Raw genomic sequence first — 20,566 nt, forward strand, 5'->3', positions numbered from 1 at the left:
CAATTGTCGTATACTCACCCAAACTGCAACAGGAACGCGTCAATCGCTGGTGTTTCGTCTACAATATAATACTATGACTGCTTACTGTGCGCTTTTTTATTATATGTTTCAGAACGTTGTGATTTTACATTAAATAGTTCAACAACATTTCACACTTCCGTTTCGAATCTGTCAACATTTTGTTATCTCCTTATTCTTTACTATATTGGTGGTCCACATCCCATCAGAGTGCTAATTCATCCGCCCTTCTGTTTTTTCAATATTCGGTTTATATCACCGTCGATTGTTATTGACGTTTTCGAGACAGGCGATCAAGAGGCGACTGGCGACTGTCGGACGCCAAACAGTTCTCGTCGTAAAAGTTAGCTAACGTTAGCGTTAGCGTTAGCGAAGCAGCCGCGGGGATGGCAGAGGTTCCTGGGACGTCAAGTGAGACGATAACCGAGACCGTTGAAAGCAGCACGCCGCCGCCACCTCAGCAGGTAAAGCACACGGACTGCACTTCTTCGGCTGACTGCGCCTTGCAATCACTTGCAATGACAGTTGCTAACCCAAACAAGGCCTCGCTGCACCTAAGCCCAACCTTGCAGACGTTAAATGTTGGCCACCTGAAATAACAAGCATCATGCTGGGGACCAAAAGGCCGCGTTAAGACCCATCCATGTATTTGGGCCTAAATTAAGCATTTTCAAGCATAAAAATGAATGAAGTACAGTATGAATTAAAGACGTTCAATTGATGCATTTGAAGATTTTATGATATGCAAATATGATCTATTTGTGCCCTGTGATTGGCTGGCGATCAGCCAAGGGTGTGTCCCGCCTCTTACCCCAAGACAGCTGGGATAGGCTCCAGCATGCCCCCTAATGAGGATAAGCAATGTAGTGTAAAGGGTGTTATTTAATGAACGAGGTTGACGCCCCTAAAATACCCATTCAGTCCGTTCAGTTGCAAATGCTTTTTTTTTTGATTGGCTGGAGAGTCAGTTCACTGATCCTTTTGCAGGGCGGGACCATCTGCGTGCTTGCCTGTCTTATCCTATCGCTGCGCCTCGCTCTGTGGGTGGGTGGGGTTAGCTGACTGAAAGGCCGAGAGATTGACCGACACTGTCGGTGACCTCGTTCAGGCCGTTCACAAAAAAAGAACTAGTTCTTTTGACCCGTTCGTTCATGACCGACACACCTCTAGTCATCACGTGTTGTTGCGCTGTTGAGTCGGAACGGGCTGACTCGACACAACTGACCGGGTCTATGCACAGGGGGAGATCACAGGCTAACCACCAACTGACCCAAATGAACGGCTCTTTATACTGAATGAATACGGAGTGATCCGGTTGACTGAAATGAAGGGTTTTGCCCACCACTGCTTCTGTGTGTGCTTCCACTGTCTCCACCCACTGAGGAAACAGTGACTGTATAACTGACAAAAGGGCTCACTCTGTTCATGCCGTTGTTCTACGGACCAACTGGTTGCGTGTCGACACTGCTGTCCTCATGAAGTATTTGTCACGGTTCAGGAGGGCCGCAGCCTGACAATCAAGCTGAGGAAGAGGAAGACGGAGAAGAAGGTGGAGTGGTCCAGTGACACGGTGGACAATGAGCACCTGGGGAGGAGGTCTTCCAAATGTGAGTGGATCTTTATGAATCATATTTGGATAACCAGAAAGACTTTGACTGACGTGTCCTATTTTAAAATCCATAACTGCATTGTCAAACTGTCAAACGCAATCTTAATTGAAATGATAAAGGAATAATATGAAGATTATTTGGATAGCAGATGCGCAGCTCACTTTTTAAAGTGTGAAAAAGCCACAAGGCATGCTGGGAACACCAAGTGCACTCGACCCCAAGAAGAAGTTGCCCAGCATGCCTTGTGGGGTATAAATGTACTCGGTGATGTAGTTACATTGGAAAGGCGTACGGGATGGCTCAAAATGCTCACTTTCAGAGGGCGTTGTAAAACCCTTCTTTTGTGATGTCACAGAGGGGTGGGCTTCCTTATGGGCGTGGCTGTAGGTGAAATTCACAATCGTAGTTGGTGATTCCCGGCAAGAGAAAAATATTCTCATTCCGTTTTTGTGGACGTCAAATATCCGCCAAAGTGTTGCTGAAGTTGGATGTTGGATGGAGAGATCCACGGTGCTCACCAATGTCCCACCAAAAACGTGTCATGACATTTCCACTACCGATGTTCTGCCAAGATTGTCCGCCGTCAGTAAACGCGGCACCCTCACGTCCACCTTCTGAGCTCCACGACACCAGCGGTGCCTCTGACACAGTGTGTCCGACAGTGTGTGCTCCCCCTCGTGCAGGCGAGATTAGAGGAGCACCAGGGTTGCCTCCACTTTGAGTTCATCCACAGTAAGTCGGGGGTCTCCATCCAAGAGATCATGAGCTCCTAAACACTTTAATTAGCTCGCTAAAGACTTCAGAAGAAAAAAAAAAGAATTCATTTATTGTCAACTCCTATACCCGCCATATTGGGCGTGCCTGGGGGCGGGCCGGGCTGGGAATAAATTAAAACAGAGCGTTTTGGCGGGAAGCACGTATCCAAGGACATACAGCTGGAATAGGGGCAGATCCTGGAAGTTCACGTTCAAGTTCACATTCCAGTTTTCTGTGTGTGTTATTGTGTGTAGCTGCTCTATAGGAGTCCACACCTCAATGAAACGGGTGGATAAATGATCATGATAGGTCCCCTTTAAGAAAAGTACAAGGAAAAAATCAAAACACGACACATTTAATTTGGACTAGGTTACTCCTCTGCACCCTTCTGTGTATGCTAGAAGCCCCGCCTCCACCCACTGGTACCAAGACACTGTCTGATTGACAAACGGGTTGCTCCATTCATGCCATTAACAGCAAGGTTCTGAATTCAATGCACAGAGTGAGTGCTCTTCCTGCCTGTATGGAGGAAAGAGCTGTGGAAAACGTATGTGTGATTAATGTCTGATGAATTCATGAATTTTCATGGCACGTTTTAATCTTGCGCCGCCACAGTTTTCCATACTAATCCAGTGTGCTGCGTTTCAGGCTGCTGTATTTATGAGAAGCCCCGGCAGTTTGGAGAATCGTCCTCTGAAAGCGAGGGAGACGACGACGACGAAGGGTGCGGCAGCGCACACTGTATCCTTGGCCACGGTCGGAGGGATCACGGACAGAGGGGGTCCGGGGGAGCCACGGTGCCCGCAAATTCTGGAAGGTCTCATGCTCACTAGGGGGCTCTGCAAAGGGGGAAGGGGGGCTGTATTTGGGGCGAGGGGAAGCCTTCCTCATCTGAGCAACGCCACAAAGCGACTTGAAGTTGAGCCCGATGACAGAAAAGGACAGAAAGATCCAACGCAGCCTTCATCGTATGCTACTGCCGCCCCCAAGGTGACTTCATCCCACATATCCATCGTGTCGCACACACCGCGTCTGTACCGATCACTACTCAGGTGTGTGGGGGGGGGGGGGCAGTGACGGCCTTGACGATGATGATGTTGCACTTCCACAAGCCAGAGTGTCCGCTCCAATGAAAAGTTGCCATCGTCGGCCACTTCCTCTAAATCGGGGGCGTCCATCTGTCCTCCAACGGCCAGCGGAACGTTCTAAAAAAAGGAAATGACAGCAAGCTATGCAGTTGTGGTGTGGTTCTTAGTGGTGTTGTTGTGAAGGTGCATGACTGCTGGCTCAAGCTTCGTACCCATATCGCCACTTGGCACAACTCACATGGCATTTTTTTGATGATACATATGTCCCACTTGCACAGTGATTCACCATCATCATCATCATAATAAAATGTACATTGGTCTTGTACTGGTAATGTGTAAATACAATAAAGCATCATACCAAGTGAATGTTCATTCAACGTTTTGAAGTGTGATTCCTGTTTGCGTCTTGTGTACACTACAGTAGTAAAACATCACGTCTTTTGCTTCCTGTGCTTCAGGGGGAGAGAAACACGGATACGCCACATAGTGGAGTGACACCGGACATCATCACAGTGCTTTCGTTTGATTAGGTTCCGGTCTGAAATTATGAACGACCCATGTATCTCAGCGCTTCTACTTTCTCATTGATTAGCCTTTTTATCGCTTCAATTTTGAACTTGATTTTCTTATTTGTCAGGAAAATGGAATTATCTATAGTTTCTTCCATTGTACAAAATTGGGGAATTTTTGACAGTTTTTTTGGATGTTGGTGTTTCCAACAATAAAATATGAGGTTAGTCTGCCTTCTTAGTACTATTCCTAATAATACACTTGATAATATTCCTGATAATGCCCCATGTTGCTCTTTTATTGTTATTTATCTAAACAGAACAGAATAATCTTAATAATTAATTATTAGACATGTTCAAGATTGTTGTCAACATATTTTTGTCAGTTTTTTTGTCGCATCTTTTGTTTGTAGTATAATACATTTATTGTATAATAAAAATGTAATATTTTTCGATTTTTTTAGACCTTTTGTCATCCGTGGACATTTCATTCGGTACACGGTAACTCTGTAGCCGCAAGCTGGAACAAATATTGATGGGAAACGGACAAAGAAAGGAGTATTTACATTGGTAATGTTAGCTTCAAAGCCCTGGCAGATGGCTCTTGTAGCAAGACCAAAGTTATTTGGATCTACTGTCGCTGTTTTTGACTTACTAGGAGGCCATTGCCTGCCAGAAACCGGAGCAGTGCAGGTATCGTGTATTGCTAGGTTGCTGGTACATAATTCACCACGGAACCATTGACAGGGGAGTGGTTGCCACCCGGAGGGGCGGGCGTGAGGAGACAGGGGTGTTGTTGTTGTTGTTGTTGTTGCTGCTGCTGACTTGGCTGTTATGTCTGACGGGGCGAGGAGTTTCAGTTAATGTTCTGTAAAAGAATAAAGTTCGCTCCCGAGTTCGACACCCCGCCTCAGACTCCGGTTCTTCGGCGCTTCAATTGTTTTTATTGACATATCCATGCTACCTTGGCATAAGAGTGGCCCAGCTAACCAGTGCTAACCACATTTTGACATCTCTGATGATGTTAGCATTGAACTGCCGGCTAAATTGGACTTCCGGCTGCTATTGGCGGGATGTCTATGTGATGACGTGGATGAAGTCCAGTGTTTAGCTAGCCTTAGCCATTTAGCATGGAACTACCACAATGATGCACATTAGCACTCGAAGTAATCAAATCTTACCTTAATGTATTCCCACATAGTATCAGCATTCGGCAGAAAGTACGAGGTGAAAGAAAAAGGGGTGAAGTCCATCCAAATCCATCCAATACAGCCCTCTTTGCATCGGACAACGGTAGGATGGTGCGTTCAATGGCCGTCGAAAAAGTAGCAAATCGCAATAAACATTCCAAAACTGTGGACATAGTTAGAATTTTGTAATAGAATAATATTGACTATAATATACTGATTAATTTCTATGTATTTTAAAACAGAAATTAAATGACAGGTTTGCAATTTGGATGAAATGTTTTCTGACTGCCCTGTTTTAGCTATTTTCATTTGTACATTTCATGAAGGAAAGGTGCATTGAGGCAATTCTTTCATAATAATCCTTTTTCAATGTTCCTAAATAGGCTTTTTTTACTCAAACATTTAAAACCAGTATCATAAATAAACAAAGCTTATTTTGAGCGGACACAAAAGCATGTTCGTGTGAGAGGTCTCACTCACTCACATTTTGGATTTGCTGAACGTTTGTGGGCGAGTTTAAGAGCTAATATGCTAATAATTCATTCATTCATTCATTTTCTACCACTTTTCCTCAAGAGGGTCTGGGGGGTGCTGGAGCCTATCCCAGCTGTCTTGGGGCGAGAGGCGGGGTCCAACGGGGACTGGTAAATTGATATCGTTTTACATGAAATTTGATGTCATTAGTTGCACATGGAATGCTTTAGCACAAAGCACTTTCCCCTACTTATTAGAGATCAAAACTTCTTTCCATCTGCGTTTAAATGTGATTGTCAGTTAACTATGGACAAAATGCTATTAATCCATTGACAGGCCTCGTATTCATATGTATCATTCAACATCGTTAAGAAAGGAAAATCTTGAAAATGATCAGGGGTGCCCAAACGTTTCCATACCACTGTATATTACATATGGCCCAGTGCTTCAATGTGTGTGTGTGTGTGTGTGTGTGCGCGTGTGTGTGCAGGTCCTCGTCCCGAGTGAGGGAAAATCCCATTTCCAACATGGGGGACCCCTGCTGTATAGGACATATGATAATATCATACGTCATAAGCTGTCCAAGTGATCAACTAATGGAGTCTTGTTTTTTCCAACACATGCAGTATTTAATATCGTAGAAACGCCAGTCAGAACGTGGCAGTGGAGTTGTACGCCACGTGAAAGTACAACCACAGTAACAAAGCGAAAACAAGGATTCTTGTTGCGTCTGTGCCTATTAAAATGTCCATACAGAAATTCCCACGCCAGCTTATGGATCTCGACAAACGACAAACAAACGGCTTCAATGTGAGGAAGAAGTTTAGTGCGGACTTGGAGCAATTCCCACCACCGTGACCTTATCACCGCTCTGCATCAAGGTCATTTCCATCACACGCGTGTTGGGTCTGATAGCAGTATGACGCAATCAGCATGTCGTGCTGTCAGGACTAAAAGTACTACAAGTATTTATACTGGAGTAGGATGTGATGTTCAGCCTCATTCTTGAAAGGAGGACCAAGAACCTCCAACCTATCTGCAGAGCAGGGGTGTCCAAAGTACAGACTGGGGGCCATTTGGGGCCGGCGGCTGTTTTTTATTGGCTCGCAAAGAAAATACCCCAAAATGTCCCCAACAGCAAAAAGGGAAAAATCTGCAGTAATTTTACAGAAAAAAAGATCAAAAAATGTAGAGAAAATACTATTCATATGATATATGACGTAGGATACAGTTGAAATATTAACATTTTAACAGATTTAACAGACCAGAGTTGGCTAGCTTTTCCGTGCCTGACAAAAACTAGCTAACTCTGATCTATAAAGATAATAAAGATCTATAAACTGTTTAGAATGTAGGAATGGTAGACCAAATCAACCTCATTATTTTTTTAAGTTGGAATATTATGAGTAAATTTTTTGGAAATTAGGTTGTAGCAAAAGATTGAAGTCAAAATATTATGGGAATAAAGTCGTATTCCACCATTTTATATACATACATACACACACACACACATATACATATATATATATATATATATATATAAACACAGTTGTAACATAAGGAGAAATAAAACAAAACATGTAATTTTTGAAAAATGACATTGGGGAAATTTTTTGTATTACGGAAATAAAGTCATATTAGGATAAGAAAGGAATTAAAGCTGGAATATATGAGAATACAAATACAAACAAAAACAGCAGACAAGGAAAAAAAGCTTATGAAAAAAAAAAGTTTATGAAAATGACGTACAAATATTAAGAGACAAAAGGTGCAATATTATGAGAAGGAAAAGTAACATCATTTTAGTAGCACAGAATTAAAAAAACATTTGACATTTGAATATCAGAATTGAAGCAACATTAGGTTGGGGGAAAAGTTGCAATATTATAAGAAAAGTCATATTACAAAAAGAACAATTCCAAAAAGAACTTTCTAAATATTTGGATCAAAAACATGAAGGAAAACTAAAGAGTGAAGACTTTCATCGATATGCCAAAGCTGGGATGCATTTTTTCTTGAAATCAATTTATACATAGAATTTCTTAGCATATGACAAAACATTAAAGTAGCAGCATTCAAGTTGCATTTTTCACAATGCGGCCCTCAGTTTGGACACCCCTGCTTTGGTGCAAAGCCCATCTTCGGGTTAGGTCGATCCAACCCTTTGGTGGCTACGTGGGTACGACTAGCTGCTTTCAGCAGCACGCCCATGGATCTTGCTAGCGGCAGGTGGATACGTCCTACGTGTGTCTCATTCACCGCTACACCGATAACCAATAACCTGGCTTAGGAATCAACCTTTTGCACGTGGTTGTGGCAACCCAAGTGTAAAGCAGCTTCTCCCATCGGAAGCGTGCCGAGACAAAGACAGGCGTCGCCATGACGGTGAACGCGGGCATCCTCGCAAGCTCCGAGAGAGGAAGTGTGACGTCCGGCATGATGGAAGCATGGCAGTGGTTTTATCAGCGACATGGGAAGGTCGTTTGGGAAGAAGGCAAACGGGACAGTATGTCCTGTCGTGAGGATTCCACATCCTGTCCATGTCAATCTGGGAAGGAAACCGCCAAGTAACCCAAGGACCACCTGGACCAGTCCTCATGCTAGCAATAGCAATAGCGGCGTGCTGGAAAAGAGGCCGCTACAGGCTAGACGGAGATGCTCACAGCTCTCCTGGCATTCCAATCAGGTGGTGTGGAGTCACAAGTGGAGTCATGCCCCCCCTCCACACGTCAAAAGGCAAAGTCCAAAGGCAGATTTCAAACAGTGGGCTAGAAGTTAGCAACAGCTAGCAGGCCGATTACAAACGTGATCAACTTTCAGCAGTTATCGATTGTGTTCTTTTAGCTTGAATCTGCTGTGACTTTCCAATTGGGACCGCACCAAAGACCCCCCCCCCCAGTACTCCACCTTCTACCATCATCATGGTGGTGACAACTACAAGATAAGCTGACAGCACAGAAGAAAGTGTTGTGTAATTAATATACGTGCAATGCAATGTCCAAGTGGCGCACGCTTGCTCGTCCTGTGTGATGTCCTCCATGGTCAAGGACGCTCGTGACAGCTGGAATTCCTCCTGGAGAAGATGGAACACAGAGTACACTTCAGATGGATCGGGAGGATTTGACTTGGAGAGAATGACACTAAAGTGCTATTTCATGACAAGAATTCCCTCCTTGACGACATATTAGGGTTGGGGCAGGTTTGGTCATTTGGGGGCCAGAAAAAGCCAGCCGTGACCCCCCCACGTGCACGCATTAAAATCTCCCCTCAATGCGCTACACGGCGACAATCCTTTCACTTCCTGCTTCCTGTGGGAGAGATCCATTGCAAGTGCTTAGAAAATGTTCTTATGCCACCTTGTGAAACTGCACCAAACATGATCTCTTCAAGTGTGGAGTTCCATCATCACCCGCTAAAAGGGTCAAAGACATAAATACGTCTTTGGGAGCCAGCGCTTGGGTTGAAAAAAGAATAACGTCTAAATACGTCTTTGGCAGTGAATGAGTTAAGAAGCCAAATAGGTACCACTTCCACACAAAATGGGAGGACATTTTTTCACCCACTCTCAATGTTGTGTCATTACTGCTACCCAGTGACTAGAATACTACATATGACTTGTATTACAATATAGTTTGGCTCATATTGGACTATATTCTACCACCAAGCAGCAATCATTTCTTCATGACTTTCTGCCAAAGAAATATAGATATCTATATACTATATGTATAGGTATCATAGATACCATACATATAGCGAGGCAGCAATAAAGGCTGAACAGGAAGCGTGATTTCAAGTTGAACAGGATGGCAGATGGATTTCCAGAAGTGGCAATTAAAAACCAAATCTGGAACGTTGCCCGAAGTGAAACGCTGTAACCTTGAGGAGGAACATTCCCATGAGCAAGGCACCTCGACGATAGCGCCGTGTCTTCACAAACATGACCGCCCCCTCCTGAACTAAACATGTTGAGACATGGAATAAACTTTGACTCTTGTCACCCAGCGACAGCAATAGCCAGTTAGCGCAGCTCAGTGGACCATTGGGGACACAAAATGGATGGATGGACCATTGTGCTTTCGTTCTTGTTAAAGGAGCAAGTGTTTTGGTTGGTCTCTAGCTAGTCAGTCATAAGATCACTGGAACAATGGTCTTACAACAGGCACAATCATAATAATCATCATCATAACCATAAAAATAATACTTCCTGTCCGCCAGCCATTGGCTCCACTGTCTTCATGGTTGTATGGATTCTTGGTAACGTCCTAGCATGCTAAGAGCCGGCCAGAGAGTGCCAGCTCCTTTTTCTTGGCTCCCAAGGTGAACATTCCAGAAGGTTATTTTGGTGGGGGCGTTCCTCGGCAGCCTGCATTGTGGAACTTGAAGCAGCATAGAAGATACCTTCTTCTAATCCAAACCCTGACACTTCATTGGTCTTTTGGGAAGAGAAATAATATCTCTCAATAGGTCAGGGGTGTCCAAAATGCAGCCCAGGACCTACATGCGGCCCGCACTTGTTGTTTTGATTGATTGATTGATTGATTGATTGATTTATTATTATTAGCTCATGGCATATTCTTAAAATAGAATAAAAAAAACATAAATTTGACACAGCAGAATTCAAAATATAAAGAGCAAAAAGTCTGAATCTTATTGAGAAAAATATTTTAATAATTTGACAAGAAAAACCATTTTAGTAGCATAAAAATATTGAAATTCGTATTAGGAAAAACTACATTCAAATATGAAAATTAGGATGTGGAAAAAGTAAGATTTTTTATAATTAACAAAAAATGAACAAAACAAAAAATAAGTTGGATTTTTTTTAAAAAGCAGTTTTCTTTTACGAGAAGGAAATCAAAATGGGGGGGCAGTGGCTGAATTTTAGGTGCAAATTGGTGGGCATGTTTGTGTCAGTCTACCCCTGGGCAGCTGTGTCCATAGATGTAGTTTACCACCACCGCTGTGTACTTTAGTAAACAGGCGCTATAGAAATACTATACTAAATACTATTATTACTACTATTATTGGGGGTGAACAGACTCTATACTGTGCTTCTCCTGATATTAGTATCCATCCATTTTCTATGCCGCTTATCGCAGGGGTAAGCTGGAGCCTATCCCAGCTGACTTTGGAAAATGTTGGAGTACACCGGTTGACTGCTTTCTTTTTTATCCCAGTTTCCAAAATGATGGAGAAGCTATTCAATAACAAGTTGGTCAATTCATTCATTCATTCATTCATTCATTCATTCATTTTCTACCGCTTAGCCTCATGCTGGAGCCTATCCCAGCTGTCTTAGAGCAAGAGGCGGGGTCCACCCTGGACTGGTGGCCAGCCAATCCCAGGGCACAAATAGACAAACAACCATTCCCACCCACAATCACGTACATCAGTTATCGGTATGATGTCAGTCTTATCGATATTGCTTTGGAAAAAATGTGTTTCTCTAATTAGCATGATTAAATATTAAGCATAAAATGCCGCAATTTTAGAAGAATGAAGCTATCAGGAAGGGGCAAAGCTTTTTCTCCGCCGTATGAGTAGTCAGTATGTAAACTGGAGAGCCGCAGGCGGAAGTACTGCACTGAGGGTCTCCAAGAAGAATCCTTGTGTTCAGTGTTGGTGGTTTACCACCATGCACAAAATGTCACACTTTATTGACTTTGCTGAGCTAACCTAAAGTAGCATAGCCTTACTTCCTGTCCTTTCTGTCTACCAATGGCGACATGCGCTTCAAATTCATTATTGCATGAAATGGCTTGAAATCAGCTTATAAACACGCAAGCAGTCACCACACTGGTGGTGTTTGGCTTTTTAAGGATGAATGATGAATTAACAACACCAGATGATACCATCGGAAACTGCTTGTCTTGCATGTCTTTGCTCCAAGAGCAGAGAAGGTGGACCTGCCAGTCACCACGCTGGGATACTACACAGAATTCACGGTTACGGTTACGGTTATCTCTAATCGGAGTGGGTACAAAACAAGAAAATCCTTCTTTGTGGTTGAAGCTGCAGGTGCGTCTTATCTTCAGGTCCGATACCTTAGGCCACATCAAATAAGATTGAGGAAGTGGTCCAAGGATCCCTGGAAGCCACATAAGATGAAATAAAGGCGCATCTTATCTTCAGGTCCGATACCTTAGGCCAGATCAAATAGACAATAAGATTGAGGAAGTGGTCCAAGGATCCCTGGAAGCCACGTAAGATGAAATATGAGGCTTACCAGAAGCTTTTAACTTGTGTTCATCTTGTCTTTGGAACAAATGAGCTTTTCTTTCCGGTCTTCATCCATCAAGTCCATTTCCTTGTTCTCCTCCTCCGTTACGGCTTCATCTTCTTCCATTCCAAAGAGCACACTCTTTTTGACGCTGACAGAGATGACCAACGCTTGCACAATACCGTAAATCAAAGCAAACTCTGGGAGATGCTCCTGGATCAGCCAAAGTAGTCCTGCCATTCCGACCGTAGACACAAAGAACATGGCCATGCCATGCAGCCAGAGCTTCAGCGGTCCCTGGAGCCCCAGAATCTCCAGAATCAGCTTGACGGGAGGCGATACGATCCACAGGAATCCCACCACAAACAAGTCAAACAAGTGGCGGAGGAAGTTAAAGCAGATCTCGTAGTGCTCTGGGAATAGTTGCATATTCTTGTTGTGCACAAAGAGTCGGAAGGGAGATGTTAGCTTGGAAAGCGGCGTCGGGGATGGAGGAGGCGTTCCATAGTCAGAGAATTCCCCGTCAATGTCGCTGCTCTTCACGTGACATTTCCTTTGCCTGAGCCTTGGTTGCGTCGTCTTTGTCCAGGGAAGGGAAGCCGTCGGAAGATACTTAGTCCACCATTTGGGAACGGGTTGAACAGCTGCTTGTGGTTCTTGTTTCCCTGCTCCCAGATCTTCGATTTCCACAGGCTGAAGCTTCTCCTGAGCCTCCCAGTACTCGTCCTCCACAGGACATTCTTCTTTTTGCCGATTCCATCCTCCCCAAATCCAGGAAGTCCAGGTTTTTGGACTTGCGGTACCTTTGCTGGTGTCACTCGGCTTTCCCACCTCAGCTTTGGCCATCACGGTTCTTTCCGACACAGGACTGTTGCCCCAGGGGCGCAGCCACCCCCATGCTCTTCCAACCACGCCTGCCATTCCTGCTCTGCTTAACCTGACAAATGTTCTCCTTGGATTGTCTTCTTAATTTGGTGGAGGCTTATTGGAAAAGCACAATCCGGTTAATACAAAAATATGGGTGCGCTTCTGTCATAACATGCTTGCATTGCTTTATCGTTAACACACAGAAAACATACTATTTCCATATTCCGATTTGGCCTACACCAAGTCCCTGGAATGCGGAAGTAAATGGCGGCCAGAGTCGATTTGGTCGATTTGATGTTTTGATGTCATCCAGCTGACTTTGTTGTTCGTCCAACTTGTCCGACGTTGCCGGAGTCGCTTCACTCCACGAATCTGCAAATGTGACAAAACAATTTTGGTCAAGTCGCGAAGTCGTCCTTTCCACGTCGACTGTTGAGGGCAGCTAACGCTGCTCACATCTGCATGTTTGTTCTTTCGATACGGCACAAGTTAACGACTCATAGAAGGCATAACTACGCTGTGGAATCTGCGTAAATACAAAAGTAACCACAATAAGTGCTAAAATTCATTTTTGCGATAAAAGAAAGATCACCTTCATCGACGTTAGCCGAGTGTCACTGCTAGCTCTTCTGATAGTTAGCTCGCATTCCTGCTTCACCACCCTGAGGCCAAACCCCCAAACTTCGGGATGCTGTCATAGACTCGCCAATCAAGAATTTTGAAGTAGTTTCCAATTCGTGTAAGGCTTGCGGTGGAGACTGGAGCACAACTTGCCAGTGAACTCAACACTGGATGCACAATAGAGATGCACGTATCATTAACGAGTTGTTCATAACTGCCTTTCCCTCCGATTCTACACGAATCAAAGATTATTGAACATGTGCGAGTCCCGACACTGTAGGAACTCCCTGAGCTTCCGTTTCGTCCTGAGAGTATCCGATTCACTTCGGTGGCTCATAAATTGAGTCAGTAAAATGAATCGTTTCCCAACACAAATGCGCAATACAGGATACAGAACAGGGCGGACTACCGGTCTACGATCCACCTTCAAAATAAAACACGTTGACCTGTTTTGTTGTGACTTCATATCCGCGTCCATTACAAAAATACAGTTTTGTCTTGTCTGGCTCTACCCCGGGGGTGTCCAAAGCACGGCCCATGGGTCATTTCTTCAAAATCTAATTTAGCAAAAAATTTTACAAAAATGAGAAAATATCTGACAAAAGGCATTTTAGTAAAGTATAACAACAAAGTATAAGACAACATTTTAGTAACAAAGTTAAAAAATGTAAAAGTTGTAATATATTTCTGGAAAATTGCGGCAAAACCATTTGACAATTCTGACTAATTTAAGTGACAAGTTCAGATAATTGGAAAATGTATCGAAAGGCTCTTTAGCATCCATCCATTTTCTATCCCGCTTGTCCTCACCAGGGGGGTATTTGACAAATACCAAGGTGCCCTTGCACCCTTTCATTTGTCAGTGTGAGGCCCTCAGTATAAACAAACATTTTATACCCCTGGCCTACACACTTGCTGGTTACCATCAACTATATTCTCTCCTGGATCGTCAGTCAATGTTGAAAGGCATGTTTATGCGACTAAGGTGAAATGTCAAATTGTCATTCATTAAGAGTTCTCCAAATTTCTAGATGCTACAGATTTACATGTCTGAACGTTTAAATGACCAGTCAAAACAAAAGTCAACCATTTTAAATCACATTTCATAAAAAGCAGACTGTTGAATAGCTTTATTAATAAATTGATATCACAACAAATGTTTACAGCATAGCTACTCCAACCAATTCGGTTGGATAACTTTGAGCAAACAAAGGAACATTTCAGCCATGTTCCATCATTAAAATGCTTAAGTTGGGTATGAGAAGGTTGTAAACATCAAGCCTTCCATAAACCGTCCATTCAAAGCAGTCAAGTTGTGTCCCCGCAATAACCTGTGAAAACACAGACGGAAACACACAACAAAAGACAGTTTCAGTTTCTTACCAACACTGAAGTTGCAATTCTTGGGTAAACAGATCTCCAGTGGTCTGCGTGTCTCAGTGCGCTGCGAGTATAACTTCATTTAGGAATCAGTTTAACCTACTCAGTCATCATTGACCAAACAGACCATCATACTGAAGACCAAGTCAATCCATTTGTGGGAGAACAGAACATAGGATGGGGGTGTGTACAATGAGTCATGGTGAGAATGATGAAGAGGACCAAATGGTGGAAGCTGACAATAACAAGAAGAGTGTTGTAGGGTTTTTAGGCAGGAGTTGACGGGCTCTGGATGGTCAGGAGGTGCTTCCAGATGATTGGACAACTATAGCAAATGGGATGAGGGAGACGGTAGGAGAGTACTTGGTGTGTCATCTGGAAAGAAAGCAGACAAGGAGACTTGGTGGTGGAATGGGGGGGGGGCAGGAGTGTATACTAGTGGGACGTGGAGAGTACAGAGTACTACCGAAGAGTACAGAGAAATGAATGCAAAGGAGAAAGTAGAGGTGGCAAAGGCCAAACAAGAGGTCTATGATGCCTTGTACACCAAGTTGAACAGCAAGGGGGGAGAGATGGATCTCTACAGGTTGGCAAGGCAGAGAGGCAGATGGGAAGGACGTGCAGCAGGTTAGGGTGGTCAACAATTAGAACGGAAGTGGACTGACAGATGCCAGTGGAGGTATGGGAAGATGGAAAGAGTACTGTATTTTGAGTCTTTAATTATAAACCAGAGAACTCCATGAAATATGCACAGCATGTAGCTTAACGTCCGCCCAAAGTACAGCACTTAATGAATGAGGAAAATGAGAGAGAAGGAAGAGAAGAGGTGTTTGCTGCTGGACAGGAAGTAGCAAAGAATTGTAAAGAAGTGAGAAGAGCATTGAAGAGGATGAAGAGTGGGAAGGGACTTGGTTGTACAGATCCAGTATTTTCTATAAGAATGTTAATAGACAAGTACAGAGGGAGTTACATTGGGTCTTTGTAGATGTGCCACAAGAGTTTCAGCTAAAATGAAAGGAAAGGTATACAAAACTGTGGTGGGACCAGTCATGTTTGGTCTAGAGCAGGGGTGCTCATTAAGTCGATCGCGATCTACCGGTCGATCGCGGCGTGACATTAAAAAAATATCCTAGCATCAATGCTGTCACTTGATTGCTATACAGGGCAGCCATTCAGATGACAACTGAATGTTGCCCTTCCGGTGACCAATCAAATCAAACAACGTCTCTAAGTGCAGCAGAACTTACGATGTCAGCCTCATCCATCCCCGTTACTTGATTGACATACAGGACAACCAATCAGATGACAACTAAATTTTGACCTTTAGGTCACCGCTCATGCGTAAACAACAATGCAAAGTGCTAAGCTAGTCAGCGAATAGCGTCAGATTTTAAGCCCTCGCTAAAGTTTATGGTCACTAAAATGAGTGAAGTAGCTGGACCAAGTAAAAAGGCAAAAACATCACTTCCATACGGAATGGGAGGTGGACTTTTTTTCCCACAATGTCTTTTTCGAAGTGCGTTTGCCTGGCTAACCTGGCTATCAGCAGCTACTGTCCGGACTATGCATCCCTGGCTGATTCAATTCAGTGCAAGTCATCAAAGTAAACTCAGGTAATTACAAAAAATGTTAATAGTTAATTATGTGTGTTTTGCAATATTGGCTCATTTGGTTAAGTAAGGTACATCAACATACATTTTATGTACAAATAATCCTCAATACATTTGAAAATAAATAGATGTTTTGCATTTTTGTAGTGGGTAGATCATTTTGACTCGGTCATTTTTAAAAGTAGCTCGCATGCTGAAAAAGTGTGAGCACCCCTGGTCTAGAGTAAGGATGGACCGATACATGGGCCGGCCGATATTTGCGTTCTTTAGTTGAATCTGTATCAGCCAATACGCGTGTGGGTTCGCCGATGTATTTTTCGGCCGCATGATTTACAGAGAGGCATCCGCCGGGCAGCTTCGTGTTGCCAGAGGACCCTGCAACACACGGTACCCCTCCCACACTGCAAGAGTGGTGAATCACTGGGGTACTTTTAACTTTTAATTATCCTCTAATAGTTAAACTTGAACATGGAAACATGAACGCCAAGTGCATACAATATATGTGCCTGGAAATATAGTTTAGTTTGGGTGTGAAAGGCAGGAATGCTGCTGAATGCTTCATCTTTAAAAGGAATTAGGGCGCTGTTGATGTAGTTGGAGGCTAAGATGTACAGCTGTTCCCAACACCGCTTTCATGGCAACCTTGGCAATTCAGTCCCATGGTGTTTGGACCACTTTCATTCAGACAACGCCAAGCTCAGGTTGAACGCGTGTCGTGTTATGCGCACGGGTTTGGACTTTGAGAGAAATGTTTTATATATTGTACTAAATTGTGTCAGTGCGATGTGTTTGTGTGTATGGAGGCGTGGGGGGGGTCTCACTGCGGAGGAGCAGTTATCACATCAATGCTAGATAAAACTTAAACTATGACAAAGGTTTTGCACATGGTTGAATAGTTATTCCTTTTAAAGTTGACAATGCCATTTAAATGTGTGTTTACGAAAGCTGAATCCTACAGTGTTTACATTTCAATAAATATTTGTTTCAACTTGAGACCTTGAATATTTATCATTGTCATTTTTTCATGTAAATTGAGGGAGCAAAAAAGCAGTATCGGCACAAATATCGGCCCAAGCAAAATCGGCCATCAGCTAAGGGTGATTAAAAAAAATCGGTATCAGCAACAGCCCAAAAAAAACCATAACAGTAGATCTAGTCTAGAGACAGTGCCACTGGGGAAAAGACAGGAAGCAGAACTGGAGGTGGCAGAGATGAGGATGCCGAGGTTCTCATTGGGAGTGACCAGGATGGATAGGATCAGGAAGGAGTACATCAGAGGGACATTACATGTTAGAGGCCTCGGCCAGACTGAGATGTTGGGACACGTCCAGAGGAGAGATAGTGAATATATTGGTAGAAGGATTCTGCCAGGTAGGACGCGTAGAGGAAGACCAAAGAGGAGCTTTATGGATGTAGTGAAGGAGGACATGCAAGAGACAGATGCAGAAGACAGGGTTGGATGGAGGAGGTTGGTTTGCTGTGGCAACCCCTGAAGGGAAAAGCCCAAAGAGTTTTTTCCAAGGAACTGAAGGTTATTTCTACAATGGTGTCAGTTGATCCATCTGTATTCTAACAAATATACTTACATCTGCATGGATAGCATCCTTTACTGTGCCAGGAGCTGCAACATTAAAAATGTGAGCTCAGTCGTGACAATTCCGAAATTGATGTAAAAATGTGAAAGGCAGTAGCCCATTGTATGCAATATCACGTGAATTTATTGGTTTTACTGCGTTTTGTGGTCAGTACACTGTGAAAACAACTTCATGCCGTTTTTCAGAGACTCTAGTCTATAGCATCATCATTCCACATTTAGAGCAGGAACATGCCTGTCAGTTGTCAAACATACCTTGCGAGACAGCAGTGGTCCCGTTGCACCCTTTAAATACACCTGTGGAGGTCAAATATATAGAACATTAAAGACTACACAAAGTAGCAGAGTAAAAATCCATATATCCATCGTTATAATGCACAGAAAAGGGAAAGATATGTCTTCATGTTTCACACGGAATGTGAATGATGGGAAAAATAAAAAGTGCAGTTCCCCTTTAAGTGTAAAAAAAAAAGGATGTGAATTTATTGGGTTAAAGCTACTGCGTTTTGTGGTCAGTGCACTGTGAAAACAACTTCATGCTGTTTTTCAGAGACTCTAGTCTATTGCATCATCATTCCACATTTAGAGCAGGAACAGGCCTGTCAGTTGTCAAACATACCTTGCAAGACAGCAGTTGACCCCTTCATACACCTGAGAAGGTCAAATAAATATAGATCATTAAGACTACACAAAGTAGTGGAGTGAAAATCCATAAATGCATACTCAGGTGTACTGTACAACAGCTTCATTGTGTATTCAGAGACTCTAGTCTTGCAATTCATCATTGTAGCAAAACAATTACATCAGTACAAGATCAAGCAAATACTCACCATCCATGAGAGAGTAGTAATCCCTGGACCAGCATAGCTCAGGGGCTACTTTCCGGGCGATTGTATCCAAGCATAACCTTCAACAGATGTACACATACCAAGTAGTGTTAGCATAGCTACACAACGCTTTCAAATAGGGCTGGGCGGTATGGCCCAAAATTCATCCATATTCATATATTTGGGTTGCATATCAATATACATCCCCATATTTTTCCCACAAAGTGAGTTTAGACAAAGATCAAAGCTAAATATGGGCGCAAAGTATTAAAATGTCCATTTTATAGAATAGACGCTGAAATAGAATAAAATAGAATCTCTATACAGCAACCTTTATACCGTCTTCACGGTTCACTCCCGCTATGCAGCGTCGTCTCTGCATCGCCAGTCGCTCAAAGTTATCAGCTTCTCCCGAGTGCAAACAATCGCGCAAGAAGCTCCATTTCCCATATCTGCAACCTTGTTTTATGGGCTCGGTAGGGAACCAAAAAGTCAGAATGTAACAAATAAAGTAATATTAAACACTAAAAATGTTGGGCAGCGCCATCTTGAAACATGAGACCTTATCAAATCCAGTCTACTTAGATATGAACGATGTGCGTGTTTGTGCTTAAAATATCAATATTTTTGAAAAAATTATATCACTAAGCCATAATTTAAATTCATTCATAGAAAAAGCAGTTTGATAGTCGTCATTTTACAAACCTCATATTTTAGCAAAAAATCTGACAGCGAGCGTGCACAATCTTGTAGGAGGTTCCGTGCAGACGTCCTTCAAAATGCTTTTTTTGTATGAGGTGTGTATTAAGCCATCGGCAAAACAGGATTAGTAAATTAGTAAAATTAGTAAATATATTGGGAGTGTGTAACTAATCTCAGCTTTACCCAACAAGTGGACCTGATCTGAATTATCTATGGCCCCCTGGATGATAATTGCACCAACACTACATTGCCCACAATGCAACGGTAGCCCGCAAAGTTGTTTGATTAACAGCAACCCCTAGTAGACTTTCAAGGTTTTCACAGCCTCCGTGGGTGGAGCACAGCTTTTATCGTGACTCGATATTAAAGCTATAGTGACCAAAGGTACCATTTTTAATATACTTTAATATTTAGGGTACAGATGTGAATGAGGTGTCAAATTCAAGTATACTTAAGTACACGGACTTCCCATTCATACACACGCACCATCTCATTACAGATCTGCAGTCAAGATGATGAACAGGCCACATAAATCTTAATACCACTCACCTCCTCTCGTCTCGTAGGAGTTAGTTCTTTCGAGACACGCCATCATCGATGGGGATATCGTTGCGGACATTGTCTGAAACAATCATAAAATCATTAAAGACCGCTTCGAAGAGACAAAAGTCAACTTTGTTTCATTGCCAAACCACGTTCTACACAACAGCGCTAAAGTATTACCACATAATAATCCATTCCCAATCCTTCAAATGTAATGAATAAAACAACTATACGTTATTCTGGTTGTGAGCGATATTAATTATACATACACAAAGGACCGACGTGTAATCCCGGCAGCCATTGTACATACACAAAGGACCGACGTGTAAACCCGGCAGCCATTGAACAAAAGAGAGAGACTGAAATGGCTTCCATAGCTTTAAGCGGGGTCCTTCATAGCGTGTTATAGCTGTCCATGGCAGTGCCTGTTACTGGAGAGCAGCAATGCAATGCAGGAAATGTATTTATTCTGTTTAAACCATATATAACGACGATATTTATACTAAACAAAATTGAAGCCAATATGCGAATTAACTGATTGCTTCTCATTAAAGCAA

General features: G+C 43.0%; 2 protein-coding genes, 1 long non-coding RNA gene and 2 other non-coding genes across 8 annotated transcripts; 1 reads left to right on the forward strand and 4 right to left on the reverse strand.

Annotated features, from left to right (window-relative positions):
• The first annotated feature begins 34 nt into the window (after window positions 1-34).
• On the forward strand, window positions 35-3,849 carry ppp1r11 (protein phosphatase 1, regulatory (inhibitor) subunit 11). Its single transcript, XM_058048079.2, has 3 exons — window positions 35-482; window positions 1,517-1,625; window positions 3,033-3,849. Exons 1-3 carry the CDS (start codon window positions 405-407, stop codon window positions 3,215-3,217), a joined length of 372 nt encoding a protein of 123 aa, XP_057904062.2. The 5' UTR covers window positions 35-404; the 3' UTR covers window positions 3,218-3,849.
• Window positions 3,850-6,263: 2,414 nt separating this feature from the next.
• On the reverse strand, window positions 6,264-13,554 carry lg7h6orf47 (linkage group 7 C6orf47 homolog). 3 transcript variants are annotated; one of them, XM_078792225.1, is made up of 4 exons: window positions 13,325-13,554; window positions 12,945-13,104; window positions 11,872-12,846; window positions 6,264-8,718 (listed from the first exon to the last, which is right to left on the reverse strand). In XM_078792225.1, the coding sequence occupies exon 3, from the start codon at window positions 12,784-12,786 to the stop codon at window positions 11,881-11,883; it is 906 nt and encodes a 301-aa protein (XP_078648351.1). In that variant the 5' UTR covers window positions 12,787-12,846; window positions 12,945-13,104; window positions 13,325-13,554; the 3' UTR covers window positions 6,264-8,718; window positions 11,872-11,880. The 3 variants fall into 3 exon arrangements, with proteins under 3 accessions (XP_078648351.1, XP_057904061.2, XP_078648352.1); XM_058048078.2 differs by having other exon boundaries at window positions 11,872-13,104; XM_078792226.1 differs by lacking the exon at window positions 6,264-8,718 and adding an exon at window positions 8,742-11,733 and having other exon boundaries at window positions 11,872-13,104.
• Window positions 13,555-14,468: 914 nt separating this feature from the next.
• On the reverse strand, window positions 14,469-20,376 carry LOC144899550 (uncharacterized). Of its 2 annotated transcripts, none has more exons than XR_013627745.1 (7): window positions 20,279-20,376; window positions 20,016-20,088; window positions 18,768-18,844; window positions 18,557-18,588; window positions 18,193-18,234; window positions 17,930-17,964; window positions 14,469-14,684 (listed from the first exon to the last, which is right to left on the reverse strand). It is a non-coding gene; the product is annotated as an uncharacterized LOC144899550 (long non-coding RNA). The 2 variants fall into 2 exon arrangements; XR_013627746.1 differs by having other exon boundaries at window positions 14,469-15,108.
• LOC131102450 (small nucleolar RNA SNORD52) lies at window positions 18,083-18,152 on the reverse strand. The gene has a single exon (XR_009119445.2). It is a non-coding gene; the product is annotated as a small nucleolar RNA SNORD52 (small nucleolar RNA).
• Window positions 18,447-18,516, reverse strand: LOC131102452 (small nucleolar RNA SNORD52). The gene has a single exon (XR_009119446.1). It is a non-coding gene; the product is annotated as a small nucleolar RNA SNORD52 (small nucleolar RNA).
• Window positions 20,377-20,566: the final 190 nt, after the last annotated feature.

The sequence above is a fragment of the Doryrhamphus excisus genome, linkage group LG7 (genome assembly GCF_037039965.1).
Source record: "Doryrhamphus excisus strain RoL-2023G ecotype Guam linkage group LG7, RoL_Dexc_Guam_v1.1, whole genome shotgun sequence".
Lineage (NCBI taxonomy): Eukaryota > Metazoa > Chordata > Actinopteri > Syngnathiformes > Syngnathidae > Doryrhamphus > Doryrhamphus excisus.

Coding starts and splice junctions, on each gene's coding strand:
- ppp1r11 (XM_058048079.2), top strand. CDS start 405: ATGGCAGAGGTTCCTGGGACGTCAAGTGAGACGATAACCGAGACCGTT. Junction 483..1,516: donor CGCCGCCGCCACCTCAGCAG/GTAAAGCACACG, acceptor GTCACGGTTCAG/GAGGGCCGCAGCCTGACAAT. Junction 1,626..3,032: donor GGGGAGGAGGTCTTCCAAAT/GTGAGTGGATCT, acceptor GCTGCGTTTCAG/GCTGCTGTATTTATGAGAAG.
- lg7h6orf47 (XM_078792225.1), bottom strand. CDS start 12,786: ATGGCAGGCGTGGTTGGAAGAGCATGGGGGTGGCTGCGCCCCTGGGGC.